General features: G+C 45.1%; 1 protein-coding gene across 3 annotated transcripts; it reads right to left on the reverse strand.

Annotated features, from left to right (window-relative positions):
- Positions 1 to 154: 154 nt before the first annotated feature.
- On the reverse strand, positions 155 to 19,113 carry CYBC1 (cytochrome b-245 chaperone 1). 3 transcript variants are annotated; one of them, XM_074555007.1, is made up of 7 exons: positions 18,975 to 19,113; positions 11,224 to 11,354; positions 10,158 to 10,199; positions 8,853 to 8,926; positions 7,859 to 7,955; positions 5,924 to 6,068; positions 155 to 4,929 (listed from the first exon to the last, which is right to left on the reverse strand). In XM_074555007.1, exons 2-7 carry the CDS (start codon positions 11,306 to 11,308, stop codon positions 4,800 to 4,802), a joined length of 573 nt encoding a protein of 190 aa, XP_074411108.1. In that variant the 5' UTR covers positions 11,309 to 11,354; positions 18,975 to 19,113; the 3' UTR covers positions 155 to 4,799. The 3 variants fall into 3 exon arrangements, with proteins under 3 accessions (XP_074411108.1, XP_074411107.1, XP_026653484.1); XM_074555006.1 differs by lacking the exon at positions 18,975 to 19,113 and adding an exon at positions 13,391 to 13,889; XM_026797683.2 differs by lacking the exon at positions 18,975 to 19,113 and adding an exon at positions 13,387 to 13,573.
- Positions 19,114 to 19,218: the final 105 nt, after the last annotated feature.

Here is a 19,218-nt window from a genome sequence, read left to right on the forward strand (position 1 = left end):
TATCAATCTCTATTATATGGAATAATAGAAAATGGAATTAAAAGCTGGACTGCTGCAGGAGTGTCAGCAGGGTCACTTCTAAGCAGGTATTTGGGCTTCTTCTATTCTGTCCTCCTTCTCATTAACTCCTTCCCAATAATAATTTAGACAGCCATTAATATTTTAATAATTTTAATTAAAAACAATATACAAAATACTACAGCGATGCAAAACAAGTTATCAAAGTTGATTTTATCAATGAACATTTTTTAAAAAAAGACAACACAACAAGGCCTTGCTGAAATTCTACTTGCGATTTTAAAGTAAAAAAAAAAAAAAAAAAAGGCAATTTCTAAACATTTTCCAGAAGTATTTTTGCCTCCCAGCCATCTATGACACTGTCAGAACTAGCACTTTTTATTTATTATGGGAGCCAGCTGAGGTTTTGGTACCTGTGGAACTTCATAAATACAGCTCCAAAAATCAGATCTCAACTAGAAATATTTGGATTTTCTTTGAGGCTTGCACAATTAATGCCAGGTATGGAATATTTCATTGTCAAGTACTGGAATGTGAGGTTACACCGAGGTTACACCAAGGTTACACCGAGCAGTGCAGCAGCCACAGCCCAGCCATGCAAGGAGCTGCCCTGTGCTGCCCTAAGTGACAGCTGCAGGGAAGGAGGTGACAGAAGGGCTTGGTTTAGGTGTTAGAGCTGATCTGAGCTCTGCTGTGCAGCTTTTTAAATCATGGCTAAGCTCTCTAGAGACAGCCTGAGATGCAGAAGTTCATGAGTAAATCTGTACAAAGTCTCCTGGGAGTACTGAATTTCCTACCCAAAATGAATCTTTCATGTCAGCACTTTGGGTCCAGGTCACTTCACAGCAGGCACATGTCAGCTCTGTGTACTGAGGAGGGAGGAAAACCAGGAAATCCTTCAGCAGAATGCTGGGAAGTGGCACAAAAGGAGAAGGAGAAAGGATTTGTGCAAAGAGGGAAGAGGGGACCCTGTGCTGAGCTGCACCTGCTTCCCACAGCTCCTCAGGGGGCTGCCACTGCTGAGGGCACAGACACTGCCACAGCCAAATCACAGCAACAGCAACTGCAGGTGCATTGTCCATGCACAGTTACTGCACTCAAATGGCCAGGTCTTCCAGCTAGAGATGATATTAGAGGGCAAGAAGCTCCACATGTGGATCAAGAGAAACAAGAGAAAAGCCCATCAGCCTCCACCAGCCTGTGCTACCACTGGGGCAGTGTCCCCTGCCAGGCTCAGATGGATCAGTGCCACAGAAGCTCCTGGGTGGATCTGCCAGCAGTGCCTGACACGTCCCCACAGGAGCCCCCCAGCCTGCCAGAGCATCCCCAGGGTGATCCTGCAGCACACAGCCCTGAGAACATCCCCAGGGTGATCCTGCAGAGCACAGCCCTGAGAACATCCCCAGGGTGATCCTGCAGAACACAGCTCTGAGAACATCCCCAGGGTGATCCTGCAGAGCACAGCCCTGAGAACATCCCCAGGGTGATCCTGCAGAGCACAGCTCTGAGAACATCCCCAGGGTGATCCTGCAGAGCACAGCTCTGAGAACATCCCCAGGGTGATCCTGCCCTGCAGAACACAGCTCTGAGAACATCGCCAGGGTGATCCTGCAGAACACAGCTCTGAGAACATCCCCAGGGTGATCCTGCCCTGCAGAACACAGCTCTGAGAACATCGCCAGGGTGATCCTGCAGAACACAGCTCTGAGAACATCCCCAGGGTGATCCTGCCCTGCAGAACACAGCTCTGAGAACATCCCCAGGGCCCATCCTGCAGAACACAGACCTGAGAACATCCCCAGGGTGATCCTGCAGAACACAGCTCTGAGAACATCGCCAGGGCCCATCCTGCAGAACACAGCTCTGAGAACATCCCCAGGGTGATCCTGCAGAACACAGCTCTGAGAACATCGCCAGGGCCCATCCTGCAGAACACAGCTCTGAGAACATCCCCAGGGTGATCCTGCAGAACACAGCTCTGAGAACATCCCCAGGGCCCATCCTGCAGAACACAGCCCTGAGAACATCCCCAGGGTGATCCTGCAGAACACAGCTCTGAGAACATCCCCAGGGTGATCCTGCAGAACACAGCTCTGAGAACATCCCCAGGGTGATCCTGCAGAACACAGCTCTGAGAACATCCCCAGGGCCCATCCTGCCAGTTCAGGCTGCAGAACACAGATCCCCACTGGAACTGGACTTGTTGGTACAGTGACAGCTGTAAATGCAAAATGGAAATGGCACCAGCTGCTCCAAGGGAAAGGCTGAGGAGTCAATATTCCTCCTAAACACACAGTGCATGGTGCAGCCATCCCTGCCCTGCCTAACACAGCAGGGTAATGAGGAGTGAGGAGGATGCTGCAGAACACCTCTGCAGAGGTGACCACTGACACCAACCCAACATACAGATTACTCCACAGGATGCATTTCAAGTTACATTGTACCTCACTACAGGTCATCCCCTTCCTATATTCTCAATGTCCTGGCATTGTTTTAGTCTTTGTCTCAGATACTGCACAGTCTGTCAGTGTAGGCATGAAACACCATGAATGCACAGCAAGCTGGAGGCACTGCAGCTCAGCAGGACACACACAGGGTCACACCAACAGATGCACCTCTCAAAAGCTGATTTTTAACTGGAGATCTACAATGTGGTTTACATCTTGCATGGAATGTCAGCTGTCCTGGGAATCCAAATGAAAGCCAGCAGAGCTGAGGCTGAAGGCAGTTTGGTCTGGGCTATCCATGGTTCACTCCACGGGCTCAGAGTGAGTGCAGGGCACAGCACAATGCCCTCTGAATATCCCTGATACAGAGCAGCAGCTGGCACAGGCTGAGCCCTTGTGCTCACACTGCACCATGACATACAGCACAGAACTTCCTGCTGAAGTCCTCAGAACACTCACCATTCTCATTTTACACTGTGGGGAAAAAGAGTTCTCTAAATCCCCAATCTCATCCTCCTCTCTCTAAAATGAGCATCACCTGGGGTGTACATTACAGTGGATTTAAATGAGGAACTCTACATTAAGGGTTACACCCTGCAGTATTTTTTAAACAGGTTTGATGATTATGCTTAGCCTACAGCTGTGCTGGAGAATAAAGGCAAATTTAGCTAATTGCAACCTGATTTTCCCACATTCATATACAGCAGCTTCCCAGCTCCAGTGGTGTGGGGTGGGCACCAAAAGCCCCACGATCACCCCAACAACTCAGAGGACTTTCAGGAACATGTATTGGCAGAGCTCTGTGCTGACACCTGACATGATTACAAGTTTTTTATCCTATTTATAGGAAACAGACCTGGTTCTGTGCTGCAGGCAGCTACACCAACAGCCAGCAGCCCTGCTGCAGTGTGAGCCCCCAGCCTCTGCTCACACCTGGGTCTGGCAGCTGGAAGGGAAACCTTTGATGAGCAGGTGCTCAGCTTCACACCAAACTGAACTCACAACAGGATGTGCCTTCCACCAAAAGCTTTCCAGAGCCTTCTCTCTGTAGAGGTAGAGTGATTGGGAACAAGAACACAGGCTCTTTTAAATCTGAAGGAACTGCTGCCAGGAGACATTTGCTGCTGGCCAGCTGTGAAAGCACAGAACACAGTTACCTCGTACCTGTTCACATCTCCTAGATGTAACTGTGCACAGATTTTCTAAATCAGGTCCAAAGACCATAAGATTCCTAAGTAAAACCCAGTGAACTTCAGTACAAGCAGCTGTAGCATGCTGAAGGAATTTACAGCTTTTTACAATTTTTTCTTGTACTGACATGTTAATGTAAGCATGAAGCAGTTCTAGCTCTAGACAGAATATGTTGACTAACAGAGGTAGCTTTTACTTCAGAAATACCTTGAAAAAATGCACATTTGAACTATTTGTGAAACCATTGGTCAGAACAGAGGACACCACACAGCTGGAGTAAAACACAGACATTTAGTCTGTGCTACCTACCTTTAAAAAAGTTATTATTTAGCACTTGGGTATCATTTCAAGTGAGGAAATACTCATCAACTCTAAGCTACCACCTTGTTTGACATCAGCCATTTCCCTACCTAAAGTTACACATGTCCCTGCTTCCTTTCTAAATACAGTTTAAATAGTAAACATTGAGGTCTAGAAAAAGATTGTTCTGTCCTGCCCACAAGTGAAGCAGAACAGGATTAAGGTAGAACATCCCAAAGACTTTCATCATGATCCTTTTTCCTTTGCTATTTATGGCTCCTTGGTGAGTCTGAGATAATTTAAGACACTGGTACAAGTTGATTATCCTGATGTTTAAAATTCCAAGAGAGGCACTCAGACTTTAATTTCCACAGATATCCAGTGGCAAGTCAGTAGTAGAGAACATAAAAGTGCCACTACTCTGCATCTCCTAATTGCATATATTAAAGGGGAAACCTCAAAGCATTGTGTATTGAGTTACAAATTCAACTCTTCTACATTGCATATACTGTACCTGCAGCAAATGTTTGCAGTAAGCAGAAGCTCACATCTGTATCTTCATTAATGGAAAAGCAATTATTTCAAACCAATTCATTAATAAATAACTATTCCTAGACAAGTTTGATGAGGTGACAGAAGTTCAAAAGCCAGCAGTGTCCACATGCAGGGTCTTGAAGCAGTTTAGCACTAAACAATGGGCCCTAAGACAGATTCCATCCATTGTAAATGCACACGTTGAGAAATGCCCAGATCAAGGTTGTGAGGGGTTTCTTGTTCTGAAGAACAACCAGAATATTTTCCAGATGTGTGAAAGCCTCTGCTTGCTTCAGTTCACAATGACTATCAGTATTTAACCTGTGGCTCATCTGCATCACTTGCCTCTGTTTCGCTGCTCTGGGAGAAATCTTGTGGGGTCTCCACTCTGTCCAGTTCCAGAAAACTCGTGATGAGTTTGGCAACTGCTTCCACATCACTGTGGGAAGGAAGAAACAATGGAAGGGTTAGTGGAACTGCAGTGCTGACAAGACAAGAGCAGGCATGCTAATTCCTGAGAATAACTGCCTGGAGGGAAACTCATATGGGCATAGAGGCTATGGCTGACACACCAAGCCATTCCCTCACAGCAGAACAAATCAGTGCTTTCCCACTCCCTGCTGCAAGGTTCCTTATTATCAATGCTTAAGATAATTTTTCTGTTAATTAATACACCAAATATTTGCAAAGTAGAATTAGACCCCTCTGCCACTGCATAGCTCAGGAAGGCAACTCCAGCAGACATGCAGCACTAAAGGGATCTCAGATATTTAAACATGATCCTGACAGATGGAGTTAGAAAAATGTCTGCAAATGAAAACATCCTGGGGTTTAAAAGGTTAAACTGAGTAACACAAGGTCATAACAGCAAGTCTAAAACTGAGCTTAGTAATAAAGATGCCTTCTGAAGGCTGGCCTAGAACAGAGGCTGAGCAGAGTTAAAGAATAAAGCAGGGATTTATGAAAAGGATCTCCTCCATGGATCCACCTTGGGCAGCACAAGAGCCCAGCCAGGGCTGCACCCAAGATGAACCAAAATGGTCCCAAAATGGACGACAAGTCATGGGGTCTCACTTTGATCAGTTCTGCTCCATTTCCATATTGGAGTTCATTGTCCAATTTTATGTTTAGCTAATGAAGTCCCACCCTGCTTGTTTTTCTCTCTCCAGCCCACGGTGTTTGTGCTCCTGAGCTGAGATTTGGATCATTTGTCCTTGGTCCCCAGCTGGAGCAGGAATTGTTTTGTCTCCCTGCTCTGTGCACAGAGCTCACCATCCCCTGATATGAAACCCAGACCGACACACTAAAGCAGCACAGAATGTGAAAAATAGAAAAACTAAAACCTGAGGCATCAACAATAGCTGGCAATTACTGACCCACATGATTGGCATCCCCACCTTCCACATTCCAATTTTACCAAGTCCCCACTGCACCTTCTGCAGCCCAGCACGGCGCTCTGGGTGAGCGGGTGTGAGAAGCCGGTGACGAAGCGCAGCACCACCAGGTGGCCCTTCCCGAAATAGCGCACGGCCTCCTCCTCCACGTTCACATCGCGGATCTCGCTCAGCACGGCCACCACTGCAGGGAGGGCACAAGAGCAGCTTCAGCAGCACCGCAAACCCCCAGCACTGCTGACAGGGTCACAGCGACCCTGCCACACACATCTTTGATGAAAAATCCTTTCCTTAGGGTTTTTCCTCCTGAGAAGCTGGGAGGCCTCAGGAACAAAATGTAAACAATGGTTATCTGCTGCTGTGGAATGCAACAGGTGCATCTGTGATTGGTCTCATGTGGTTGTTTCTAATTAATGGCCAATCACAGCCCAGCTGTCCAGACTGTCTCAGTCAGTCACAGGCCTTTGTTATCATTATTTTTCTATTCTTAGCTAGCATTCTGATGAAATCCTTTCTTCTATTCTTTTAGTGTAGTTTTAATATAATATATATCATAAAATAACAAATCAAGCCTTCTGAAACATGGAGTCAGATCCTCATCTCATCCTCAGAGGGACCCTGCTCTGGGGCAGCACTGCTGTGAGCCCTCACAGCCAGAGCACTCCTGCAGCAGCAAACTGATGCCTTGTGCAGGCTGATCTAGAGCAAAGACCAGATGGAGCTAAAGAATAACTTTATTCTTCTTAGGGATTTATTAAAAGGCCTCCATGGATCCACCTTGGGCAGCACAAGAGCCCAGCCAGGGCTGCACCCAAGATGAACCAAAATGGTCCCAAAATGCACAACTGGGCACGGGGTCTCTCACTATTATAAGTTCTGCTCCATTTGCATCTTGCAGTTCATTGTCCAGCTACAGCTCCAGCCCATTAAGTCACTTCCTTCTGTTTTTCTCTCTTCAGTCCACATTTTTTATGCTCTTGGGCCTGAGGTTTGGATCATTTGTCCTTGGTCCCCAGCTAGAGAAGGAATTTTTGTCTCCCTGTAGCCCCATTACTCTTCACAGAGAAAAGCAAGGCACAATTCTTCCCAAGAATATTTCTGGGTTTCACATTCTTTGAACCTCAGAGAAAGGAAAAATAATTCTTATCATTTGCTGTGCCTGTGTTTGTGCCAAAGTAGGATGCAATATGGAGCCTGTTTCCCCACAGTGATGGTGTTTTGTTTCCTTGGCCTGTCAGGCCAGGTGTGTGTGGCAGGACTGTTGGGTGACAGCCACAAGATTCAGTGCAGTTCAGTTGTGTGCAGGGTTGAGTGCTTGGCAGGTTCAGTTTTAGATGTTCTGCCATAGAAGGAGATCCTACTTTTGCAACAGAATAAAAGATCCCAGTTTGCAATAGAGCTTCCAACTCACCACCCTGACTCCCCCAACTCACAGACCAAACTGCAACTTCTGGGAGTCCAAGGGAAAGCCCAAGGCCATCAGATCCTGCATTAAACTGAGCCTCCTGCTCAGGCTGCTTTAAATGCATATTCTGTAACTGCAGGATGGAACAAGCCTGCTTGCATATGCTATCAAACCTTTGCCTGCTCCCCAAAGCCGATGAGATTACAGGAATCTCAACTTCTGGTTCCAAAATTGAAGTTTTTCCACCAGTCCCAGCTGCCAGGCAGGCTAGCCAAGAGCAAGGTAAGCACATTAACATCCCAAAGGAATAGCTAACATTATTAGGGAAAGCAATGTGTAGGCCTACTTCTGTTGGATTAAAATAATTAACAAGATGCATTCAGCACACTGAGAAAAAGCATTTGGGCCCAGAGAGGCAGATTGTTACATCTGCTGCTTGGGAACAAAGCAGATCTGGAAGCAGATGTGACTTAATTTGAGTACAGAACTCCAGAGAAGCCATTAAATGGGCACACATCCATCTCTGCTGCTGCTCACCACATTTTCTACCACAGATGCTGCTTTCTCACCTTGTTCATTGCCTCCTTTTGACAAGGTCAGGATTTTTTTGTAGAGGTTGAATGTTTTTAGGCAGATTGTTCCCTTGTTTTTATCAAATACAGCTTCCTGTGAAATTGAAAAGAATTAAGATTTTCATCACTAGCTATGCTTCAAAGTAAAATAAAAATAGTTCCACTGGAAAATAATCTTGGTAACAGAAAAATACACAGAGAGAGACAGAGATACATTCCTCTATTACCAGACCATGAAAATCACAATCTTGCTCTTGATTTTAATAGAAATTTTACCATATCTCTGGTGTGACTTCTAGAAAGGAGTTAAAATGGGTTCATTGTCCCTCTTGCCACATTCCCCATGTAATAAAAGCTGGAATTAAATCTGAACACTAACCTGTAACTCCTATAATTCTCACATCTAGTGAATTTGACATCCCAGTGCTGTGCTCATTTGGCCAGGCTTACACAGACCTCAAACATCCCAATGAAATGAATATTAATGATATGGGATATTAATAAAATTTCATATTCATCAATGAAAAGAGGATTTTGCTCTCTTTAGGTGAGTTGCTCATTCTAACACAGCTCAGGTCAGCAGGGTGACAAGGTGGGTTACTGCTCTCAAATCAACATCCACACAATTCTAAAGCAGAGGAAAAAAGCTGAGCAGCCTGGAAGCTGAGAGCTCCCTTATTTAGTGGTCTCTCTGTCATTAGCCTGAAGGCTAAGTTCAAAATCATTTGTGCAGCTGAATGTCCTGCATTCTCCCTCTTTTGTATAAGAGAGAACATTTTGGGCCAAGTCTCCCCTTAAAAATACCCAAATGCTTAGCTTCACATTTTTATACTTGTATAATCCAAGAATTCTTGCCCTAATTCCAGTCCTAGCACAGCAACCCAGAGGGTTTCCTAAAAACCAAAAGCATAACTTGTGTGTTTGGGATCAGCATCTGCCAAGTGCTTCCTACTCACAGCCCCTCATTTCCTGGGCTCAGCATCTTTCTTACCTCCCACTGCTCCAGATTCTGGGCTGCCACAAAGAAACACCCAGCCATGTAGAAGAGCTTCCATGCCAAGCTGTCTGGACAATGTAAAAAATGCAGAAATTTAGGTTTTTTTACTCCTTCTCTGGTATTGAAACAATCCTGAAAGCAACATGCTCCCTTTAAAAGCAACAAAAGGAGGAAAGGTTTCTCTGATGGAACATTTTTGCTTTTAGTTGTACTACAAGCTATTTTACAGTATTTTCCCACAATGAAAATATAGAAAATTTTCACACTTTTCAGAGACTTCATTCACACTGGGCTTCAAACCATGCAGAATTATAAGCATTTGTATTATTGGCAAGGTTGGAACATCACATCTTCTGTACAAAGGCATCTTAACAGGCATTCACAAAACTGCCAACCTGCTGTCAAACACCAAATATTTGTGCTGCAGAGGACAAGGATAAGGACAATGAAAACTCAATAAAGGAAACATGCTCCTGCATAAAAGGAAGCAGTTGGTCCTCTTGACAAACAAACATTTGCATTTCATGTCCTGGAGATGTTTACATGTCACAGCCTGAATAATTTGCTCACTCAGGCTTTTAACTGAAGGCACAGCAGAATTGTGCTGAGATTTCAGAAAACTTTGTTGCAATGTTTAAAGAAAAACAAGGCTGATTTAGCTGATGGCTCAAGCAGATTTCACTGCATTTTTCTCTTGAAATAAAAATATGTGGGTTCTGTTGGTAGCACATTCCTCCACACTATTAAGTTTTAACATTTGATGTTAACAGGATGCAGCACAGAGCAGCTTCCAGGACAAATGCCATGGATGGAAGGACAGCTGGCATTTGGTGCAGGGGGAGGAAGCAGCAGAAGCTGGCTCATCCCTAAAGGTGCTGGGATGAGTAAATCCCTGCCAGGGATGATCTGACAGTTTCCAGAGAAACAGAGAATTTCCATCACAGGCAAAGCAATCATTTCATTATGGTGTCAAATCATCATTACATGTCCTCCCAGGAGAGCTGTGAGGAGCAGCTAATCACATTTATAAAACATTGAAAGTACAAAATGCCACAGAGTGCCAATATCATTATTAAAAATACTTGCAAATGGAAAAGGAGGCTGAGTAAGAAATACAGCACTAAAGCACAGCAAGCCATAGAGGCAACAATTATTATTAGTTTTAATATCACACCACAAAGGGGGAGAGGAACCTCCACTGCCTTTGAAGGGCCAGACAGGAGCTGCAGAGGAGTCATCAGCATGAAAAACAGATTAACAGCAAAGAAATAATTCCCAAAAAAAGTGATAGAGCATTACCTGCACTATAATAAGCAGCAGCCAAACCTATGGAGGCTATTCCTAGCAGGAAAGAGGAGAGAATTAAGACAAATAAATAACAAATAATTAAAAAACATCTAAAATTCCCTGATGAAAAACATCACTTTTCAAAACCAGGACAAACCTGATTGCAACATATATAACTATATGAAAGTCCAGTTATTTTTTTCTCTCAGTATTAAAAAAGCTTCCATCCTGCAAAGGCATTAAAAGCACAGTGGTTGGAGTCAGAAATAAAAATTTTGTGACACAATTGGGAACAGAAGCTCAGAGGGACTCAGTCCAACCATGACACCACACTTCCTCTCAGCACAGTACAACCTGGAGTGCTCACAAACCTTGCAATGGTTATTTTCCCCTTTGGGTGTCTATGGAGCCAAAAGACAACTTTTGCAGTAAAGCTGTGTCAGAAAGTGCCAGCTCCTCTCTCTCAGAGAGGAGGAAGCAGCTGAAGAGTGCCCCATGCCCCAGGGGCTGCTGCAACTGCAAAGATCTTCTCAACCACATCCCTGAAAGCACTGACAAGGTGGTGCTGCTGCAGTGGGATCTCAGCTGGAAAGCAGGATAAACCAGATTTTCCCCAGCAGCTCTCTCAGTACAATCCCAACAAGTTGATTTTTCCTGCATATTCAGTGGTGTTTATAAAGATGCCTTTCAGAATATCCTGTGTGATTTCCCACCACACACACAACACAACCCAGCATGGTCACACTGCAGCTTTCCATTCCTGCAAACTGAGACGTTTCTCAAGCAAAACCCCCTTCAGAAGCTTCACATTTCATAATAAACCTCCTGTTCTTGATCTTTCAGGACTCCCTTAAAATTCCATCCATGAGCTTCTGGGGTTGAAAGTCCCACAGTGAAAGTGCCATGCTGAGGCTTCACACTCATTCAGTGGCTCTGGAAAGGAAGAGTTCAGAGCCCAATCTCTCCTCTTCTGGAAAGGAAAATGCCTGGAAGGCTGGGATTTCACCAGAGGCTCTTTCAGGAGTTTATTGTGAATCTCCCCTTAAAGCAAGCTGTGGAATGAAAGCTGTGTTCTTACCAACACAGAGAGACCAGGAGCGGATGCCAGGTGACCTCTTCAGGTGCAGATGGGAATTTGTGCGTTTTTCAACCAACATGTACATCTTCAACAGCAACTCCCAGCAGCCCAGTGTCACTCATCAAACCTCACTGCACCAAAAAAACCAAACAAACAAAAAAAGGTAAGATTTTTAAATCATTGACAGTTCCACCAGTTCCCCCTCCAGGATTTACCAAGTCTCAATCTAGACTATAAAAGATACTCTGGGGTAAGAACACAGGAAGAGCAATATGAACACTGAAAATAACCACAAAGTAAAACTGTCATGTTGAGAGTTGCATAACAACAACAGGAATGTGAATTCCTGGAAGAAAGTTCTCATTTTTAGGGGTAAAAGTCTCTTTCTGTTACAATCAGATTCCGGAAGAAAAATGTGAGAAACAAGGAGCTGGAACAATGTTGTTGTTAATTCATGCAGCCCTTCAGATAAAAGAGCAAGGGGAATGGAAATCTCTTTACAGCATTTCTCCTGTGAGCTCAGAGGGTTGTGGGAAGGGTTAATCTGGGAGCTGGGGCAGGACAGTGCAGCCAAGCACTGCCACCATCCCATAATGCCACAGACAGCATTCCCATCTTCCAAGGCACCTCAGGAACACAGCCAGGAGCTTCCAACAACCACGTCTGTCTGTCCTCAACAAGACCATACCCTCAGCCCAGGCAGAAACAGTAGAGACTAAAAGGCCAGGCACTAATTAAAACCAGGAAGAGCTGGGTAATCCCATGCAGCATTTTCAGTATATTTTTACTGTTTCATAGCACAAAGTTATCTAGGGTGAGAAAGACCTTTAAGATCATGAAGCCCAACCATTAACCCACGTCCTTAAGCACCTCCCCTACAGGATTTTTGAACACTTCCAGGGATGGTGACACCACCACTTCCCCGGGCATCCTGTCCCACAGAACCAGCTCAAGGAGGCTGGCATTAAGCTGCTGTTAGCTGCCCAAGATAACAGGTTTCAAGAAAATGCCAACATTCATCAGGTTCTGAATAACACTGAGAGAGCAGGTCTGAGCACATCCAAGTTCTCACAAAAGGCAAATATGTGATTTTCAGTCCTTTACTTATCCAGCTGTTCTTGGATGCAATATGCTCCTGCAATTCTGGGAGTTTGGATATAAAGCTCCAGGGGAGCAGATTTAGCCAGGTCTTTTCAGTTAAACAAAAAGCACCCACGGCTTTAGTTTTAATCTCTTAGCAACACATCTGAGAGCATCTGAAACCGAAAGAGCCAAAAGCACTTATGCATGAGACACACTCCATCTCCTCCGGATGTCAAGCATCAAATTTTAATTTTCAAATGACTCCTGTGAGCTGTTCTCAATACACCGGAAAATACTTCTGCATGCACAATGCCTTCTCCTGCCTGTTACCAAATCCAAGTTAAAAAACACATCGAAATCACCGCAGAAATCTCAGTGTATTTTATAAATATTACACCCTACTTAGAACATAATTCTCACACTTATCAGTCAAGTCCATTAATGCAACCTTTGATATCTCCTCCCCATAATAATTTAGGGAAGTTCAAGCAGGCAAATGCCAGTTTTGGTTTAATGTTGGACACTCAATATCAGTGCATTGTCTCTCACAGGCTGCTGCTTGGAATAAAAAGCAGCAAAGCGGCTTCTAAAGTTACATTTAATAAATAAATCATAAATGCGCCCTAAAGCAAATACTAAAGTTTTACCAGAACACAGAGAAAGAGGTATTTTTGTGCTGCTCTTGGTAAGTCCTTAAAAATTCAATTTTGCTTGAATTTGTCTGGTTTACAATGAACTGATCTCCAGCATCAAAATAACATTCTCACGCTTCCTCCAAGCTGTCGGTTGAAGGCGAGCCAGCAAAACCCATTGGAAGAATTGAAATTTTCACCCCTTGAAACCTTCACCACCAGCAGCCATCAATTCAGGACCACACATCAGGTGAATTTTCTTTACAGAGCTTATTTTTGTTATCTCCCAAGCCTGCACCTGCTACCAACGCAGCGTGGTTTCCCCCTCAGGGAGGGGAAGACCCTCCCCAGCCATGACCCACCCGACCCGCGGCTTTTGTCCCCCCGCGTGTGGGGAGCCCCAGGCCGCCCTCACCCTCACCCTCACCCAGCCCGGTGCCCGCGGTACCTGCCCGGCCTCCAGCCGCCTTCTAAAGATCCTCGGCCGCCTCCGCGTCCCGCGCCCTCAGCGCTGGTCCCGCCTCAGGGATGGACGGAGGCGCCCGCGGCCATTTTGGGTGAGGGCAGAGGACGGGACAAGAACCTCCTTTCCCTTCCCTTCCCCGCCCGTGAGGGCAGCGCCGCGCCAAGATGGCGGCGCGCTGCCAGTACTCAGCATGGCGCCGGGGCCCGCGGATGCTGCTGAATTAAGAGCGTCGATGTTTCCTTGGTTGTTTTACTTTAGCGGTGCTTGGAAAGAGCAGAAACCTCGCGTGAGCCGCTGTAGGGTGAGGCTGGGTGTGCGGGAGAGCATCAGTGGATACGAGCCGAGATGGATGAGGCGGACATGGCCCCTTGTATGAGGGGTCGGGGAGGGCAGGGGAGCCCTGGGGGCTCTCCCCAGGCTCGGGCAGCTCCTGCAGAGCCAGGAAACCTCCGGGTGCTCGGTGGCAGCACCTGGGACAGCAGTGACACAAAGAGCTGGTGCCGTGCCCCGGCTGTGGCAGAGTGACAGCACGGCGGGGGTTGGAAGGATCCTCTGGAGATCGCTCAGTCCAAGCCCTGCTGACACCTCGAACGCGTCCCGGTGGGTTTGGAATGGCTGCAGGAAAGTTTTGCTGATTTTAGGCGCCCTCTAAACATAGACATTTTAGTTTAGGAAGGAGATGTTGTTTATTCTGCACAGGGTGCAAGGTGGACATTTCCACACATCAAGCACACCAAAGCTTTTAACTATTTCTACATTTTAGCAAAGACATTAGTATTCACTGGCTACAAGTTACATCATTCTCTTAATAATTAGCATTCTGTCTTCTATTGATTAATGATCCACTTGTCATGCTAAGAAGTCTGCATGCTCAGCCTTTCCTTCTTGTAGGTGAGTTTCTTGTGTCAGTGGTTGCAGATTCCACCCGCCAGAATTCCCTTTTACCCAGCTGGAGCTGATTTCAGCACAGTTGCTGAGTTGGCTTCATCTCTTTCTTCCTTATATTGGGAGTTATTGCCAGATGGCCCCTAAATTCTGAATTCTTGGTGCCCACTGCCAGTGGGCATCCTTTTTGCTCACACTTTCTTAACCTCTGCTAGGTCTGAGGTCATTAAAGCATTATCAAGCCCTAGGCTTCAACAAGGCAATTTCACCAACAAATAACTTGTTTTTTGTTACACCTGGACATCACTTATATTTGCAAAGCAGAAATATCAGTGATAATCTTACAAGTCAAACATTGATGTCATGAGTTTTCTGAATTGTGCATCAGCTGAAGGGTTGAGTTTGAAAATCCGTTATTTGGGGAGGAAAGTTTCTAATTCACTTGAAATACAGAATAATTTTCCTGTTGTGGACAAATAGGCTGCATTTGGAAAATGTTTCATGTTTCAAATATCATTCACATGGGAAAGCTGCTCCTGTTCAATCCATTAGAGCAACTGCTTATGTCAGGCAGGATGGGTGAAATGCAGACATCTGCAGTTTAGCTTAACTTCTTAGATTATTCTAAGTCAGTCTGTAACTTCATCTACAAATGATACTTGGTCCTCTCTCAGTTGCACAGGAATGTCCTTCCTGGATGAAATCCTCAAATTTTGGCTTTTTTCCAAACATGAATATATTCTGGAGTGTTTGCTCAGAGCCATGACATGATAGAAGTTCATTTAGCTGTTCTCAACATTATTCTGGCAAATTAAGATTTTGACCAGTGACTTTCATAACATTCCAGAGTGAAGATAGGGATAAAACCCCCAGAGTCCACAATACAGACATTTAAGTGTAAGTACTGGAAAATACCTGTGTAAAATTCTGTGTAAGAGTTAATGGGAAAAGGCAGTGAGGAACTGCAAGAATGAATTGGCTGCTTGTGAGTCACAAGGTACCAGCTGCTGGATTTGGATGAAAAATAGGAAGTAAGAAGTATCACGTGTGCTCAACCCAAACAAGCAGCTGACTGAGGCTTTTGGGAAGAAATTTATGTCTAATTAGCTGTCAATCAGTTTTTACAAGCAACTGGTTTCTCTGGAAACCAAATGTTAAGCTGTTTGGATTGATAAAAGACAAAAGGTTTCTTGTGTCTAGAGTAGAGTGAAATAAGCAAGAAATTCATCTCCATTCAGCAAAAACCACAAAGCATATGTTTTATTATTGTTACCAACTGCAAAAATATCAGCAACTCTCTACTTCTGCAGTTCTTCAAAGGTCACACCAGGATAACCTGGTATGACTTAATTTAATTATGAAGTTACAGAGAAATTTTTTCAGCCATGGGAAATATCACATACATACACAATCCAAATAAATATGGCAAGGATCCCTGTAAGCTTCTGCTATCCATTAATGATTCTTACAGCATTTTTTCTAAAATCTGGGGGTTTTACACCAGCTGTTTCAAGTAGGTGAGTGCTGTTATGTCTTCCAATAGACAAAGGAAGAAGGAATATTTTGAAAGCCTGATGCTGGACCTAAAGAACAGCATGAATTCCAAACCACTGCTGCAGAAACAAAAACCATTTTCCAAAATAAACAATTCAGGAATATGTGATTGTTTGTGGACTTCTTCCTCAACAATGTAAAAATAGATTCTGTGGAAGTGTTTATGTTGTATTTGTGTAGCAAACACACTTGTAACTTTTAAGTCATTGACCTAAACCCAAGAACATGCAAATAAAACAGAACTGGCCTTTATTTTGAATTAGTTTGACATGTGTGTAATTGCGGTGCTTTTTCCTATTTCAGACCATTTCCCTAAATATTTTTTTCCAACTCCTTATTTTTTTTTTCTGCCCTAAAGTCTTAAGAATTCAGCTATGCAATAAGCATGTGATCTGACTGACATGCCAGGATAAATTCCAGAGTGCTTGCTTGGAAGCAGCCACCAAATGCTTTGGCTGGAGAATTGGCTGGGAGTGCTGCTAGAAATGAGCTGATGCCACAGCAGGAGCCTGTGCTGGGCCTGCCCTGGGTGGAACAGGGCACAGATTTCATGGATCCATGTTCAGCCAGGAGTTACTGCCCAGCTCTGCCAGCTGTGTGTGCCATGAGCTGGCACAGCCATGCACAGCCTGCAGCACTCTGCTGTTCTCACAGGGAAATTCTTATTTCTCCATTTCATTCAGGGTGTAAATGCTTCAGGTGCAGGGATAAATGTTACATGGAGGCCAAACACATCAACAACAGTGGCCATAAAAGAAGTGATGCCTTTAAGTGCTGCCTACAGCTGGCATAGGAAAGCTTTTAGAGAGTGCAAAGGTGGTGTCACCATGCCCAGATTAAGTGTCACCATGCCCAGATTAAAGCAGGATGCTGTTTCTTGTCTCAGATTATCAGGCACACTGTGAGGGTTGATCAAAGATCCACTGTTCTGTGGGAGAATGGAAAGCACAGAGTGCTCTTGGCAATAAAATAAATGAGACATCTAATTATCTAATGATTTCAAAAATACAACCTTGTACTGTGCACTGAAACAGAGATTCCTTGCACGCACTTCAGTTTGTAGAAGTTTTAGCTCTTTTTGTTTGAATTTTGAAATGGAAATAAATTCAGTCCAAGTATTCCTAAGATGAAGGATGAAATAGGGATACTTTAGGTGTCCTCAATATTCTTGCAAAATGCTTCCATTTCTATGCAGTTTTTCATTGTGAATACAAGAAATAGGGGGGAAATTCAGTCTTTGCCCTTTGCTGATGTGCAGAAGAATGTGTTTAATCCAATCCATTTACAGATTACTTGGTTCACCAGGGATTCCCATCCCTGGAAATTCAAGGCCAGGCTGGCCAGGGCTTGGAGCAGCCTGGTCTGGTGCAAGGGGGGTTTGGACTAAATGACCTTCAAAGGTCCATTCCAACTCAAACTCTGTGATTCTGTGAAATAAAAATATATTTTAAATATGATCTGTGCAGTTACAGAAATATCCAAAACTGGCATGTCTTTTGAAGAATCACTTTTATCAGTTTTGGACAATAAATGTAAGTATAATCAGAGTGTGAAACAGGAAGATTTTAGCTGTGCTTTTAAGTACAAATCTCAACACATTTCTAAATTAGAACTTCCCATCTGTCCTGTCACCTTACTGGCCAGTGCAGCTATAGCTGTTGTATCCTGGTAGAATAAGGTGCTTTTCTTGTATGAAAATACTCATCCACAGAACAAAAATGATGTCAGATAATGCTGCATTCCAGCAAGTCTGTAGGAAATGGGAATTCTTAGATCACATAGGAATTGCTCAGTAGTTGTGATGCTTTTAAAAAGCTTGGGCTAATACATGAATAAAAAATGTGAGAGTATTTTGAATGAAGAGAGCAGAAGCACAGAAAATTATTACCAAAGCTATTACAATTTTAGTGATATTTTTCCAGGGTATATGCAAAGCAGCATCAGCTTACTTTTCTTTAAGTGGTAAGTATGAAAACATTTCTGTTTTCTTTCATCAGGGTTAAGCTAAAGAATTCCTGATTTCTCTGACCTCAGTGATAACTCACCTATAGTCTGCAAATTAAAAAATAATTCTAAAAAAGCACAACATTCTTCTCTGGGGTTATCTTTGGAACAAGTGTTTAAAGTTGTGGTTTTGGGTAACAAACATCTGGCCGTGCCTGTTTCCAGCCCTTGTGCTCAAAACCCATCTGTGGCTTAAAGCACTGTAACAGGAGGGGATTTACCCAGTGCTGTAGAAAAGTTGCAGTTAAGGCAGGAAATTGCATGTTTTTCGGAAGTTCTGTGGTTTAATTTATAAAACGTCATTTTACACTTGAAAAACTTCTCCGTGTAGGTGTTTGCTTGTACTTGTGTGTTCATATGGCTGGGGGTTAAAAAAGGAGCAAAATCTTGATTGAACCTTTGTGTCTAAATCCTACCTGAGGTTCAGAAACACAAGAAATCGTAAAAATTCTCAATTAATACTCCAGGGCCTTTGAGACTGGAAGGCTGATATCTGTTCAATAATCCTGTTCATGAGGATTTGTGATTCCTGCCTGGGAACAGCATTGCTGCTACTTGTGTTTTATTACAGGAATGGGAAACCGCAGCATATCGCTTAAATAAAATGGTGATGATGCTGTATTTAATAAATCGCAGAGTGTCATTTCACTTTAAAGCCATTAGGAAAAAAACAGAAATCGAGGGGAAAAAAACCACTGTACGATATTAACAGAGGAGCGCGTTGTAAAAAATTACGCAGGGACGCTCCAGAGAAGCGGCGAGGCTTCGGGCGCAGAGCCGGGCGCGGAGGGCAGGCTTGGGGGTCAGTGCGGCCCGGAGGTCCCGGTCGGGATGGGAATGGGGACGGGGGCCGCGATGGGGAACGGGGATCGGGATGGGGGCGCCCCTCGCGTACGTGCGGCGGCGCAGGTCCGCAATGAGCCCGGCGGGCGCGGCCGGGGGAAGCGGCGGAGGAGGCGGTGCCGCCCCGCCCGCTCTGCGGCCACAGGCTCAGCCCCGGCGGCAGGTACGGCACCGGGCTGCCCCGGACAGGCTGCGCTGGGGCTCTCGGGGGGATTTCGCTGTCGGGGTTTTTATGCCGGTGGAGCTGCTGAGCTGCGGCTCGTGCCCGCCCGTTCTCCCGTTACCTCGGTGCGGGCGGCTCTGAAGAGCCGGGGGTGCAGCGCTGAGGGCTCCGCTCTCCGTGCGGGGCTGCGGGGGCGCCTTCCCCGCGGGGCTCGGCCAGCGCCGCCCGCCCCGCGTCTCCTCCTCCGAGGCCGCTCGGTGCCACCGCATTGCCGGGGCCGGCGGCGTTTGCGGGGTAATTCCGGGCCAGGGAATTGCGGGACACGTGAGCGCGGCGGGGCCGCCCCGGGACCGCCCGGCGGGGCG

Source organism: Zonotrichia albicollis, chromosome 19, assembly GCF_047830755.1.
Source record: "Zonotrichia albicollis isolate bZonAlb1 chromosome 19, bZonAlb1.hap1, whole genome shotgun sequence".
Classification (NCBI taxonomy): domain Eukaryota; kingdom Metazoa; phylum Chordata; class Aves; order Passeriformes; family Passerellidae; genus Zonotrichia; species Zonotrichia albicollis.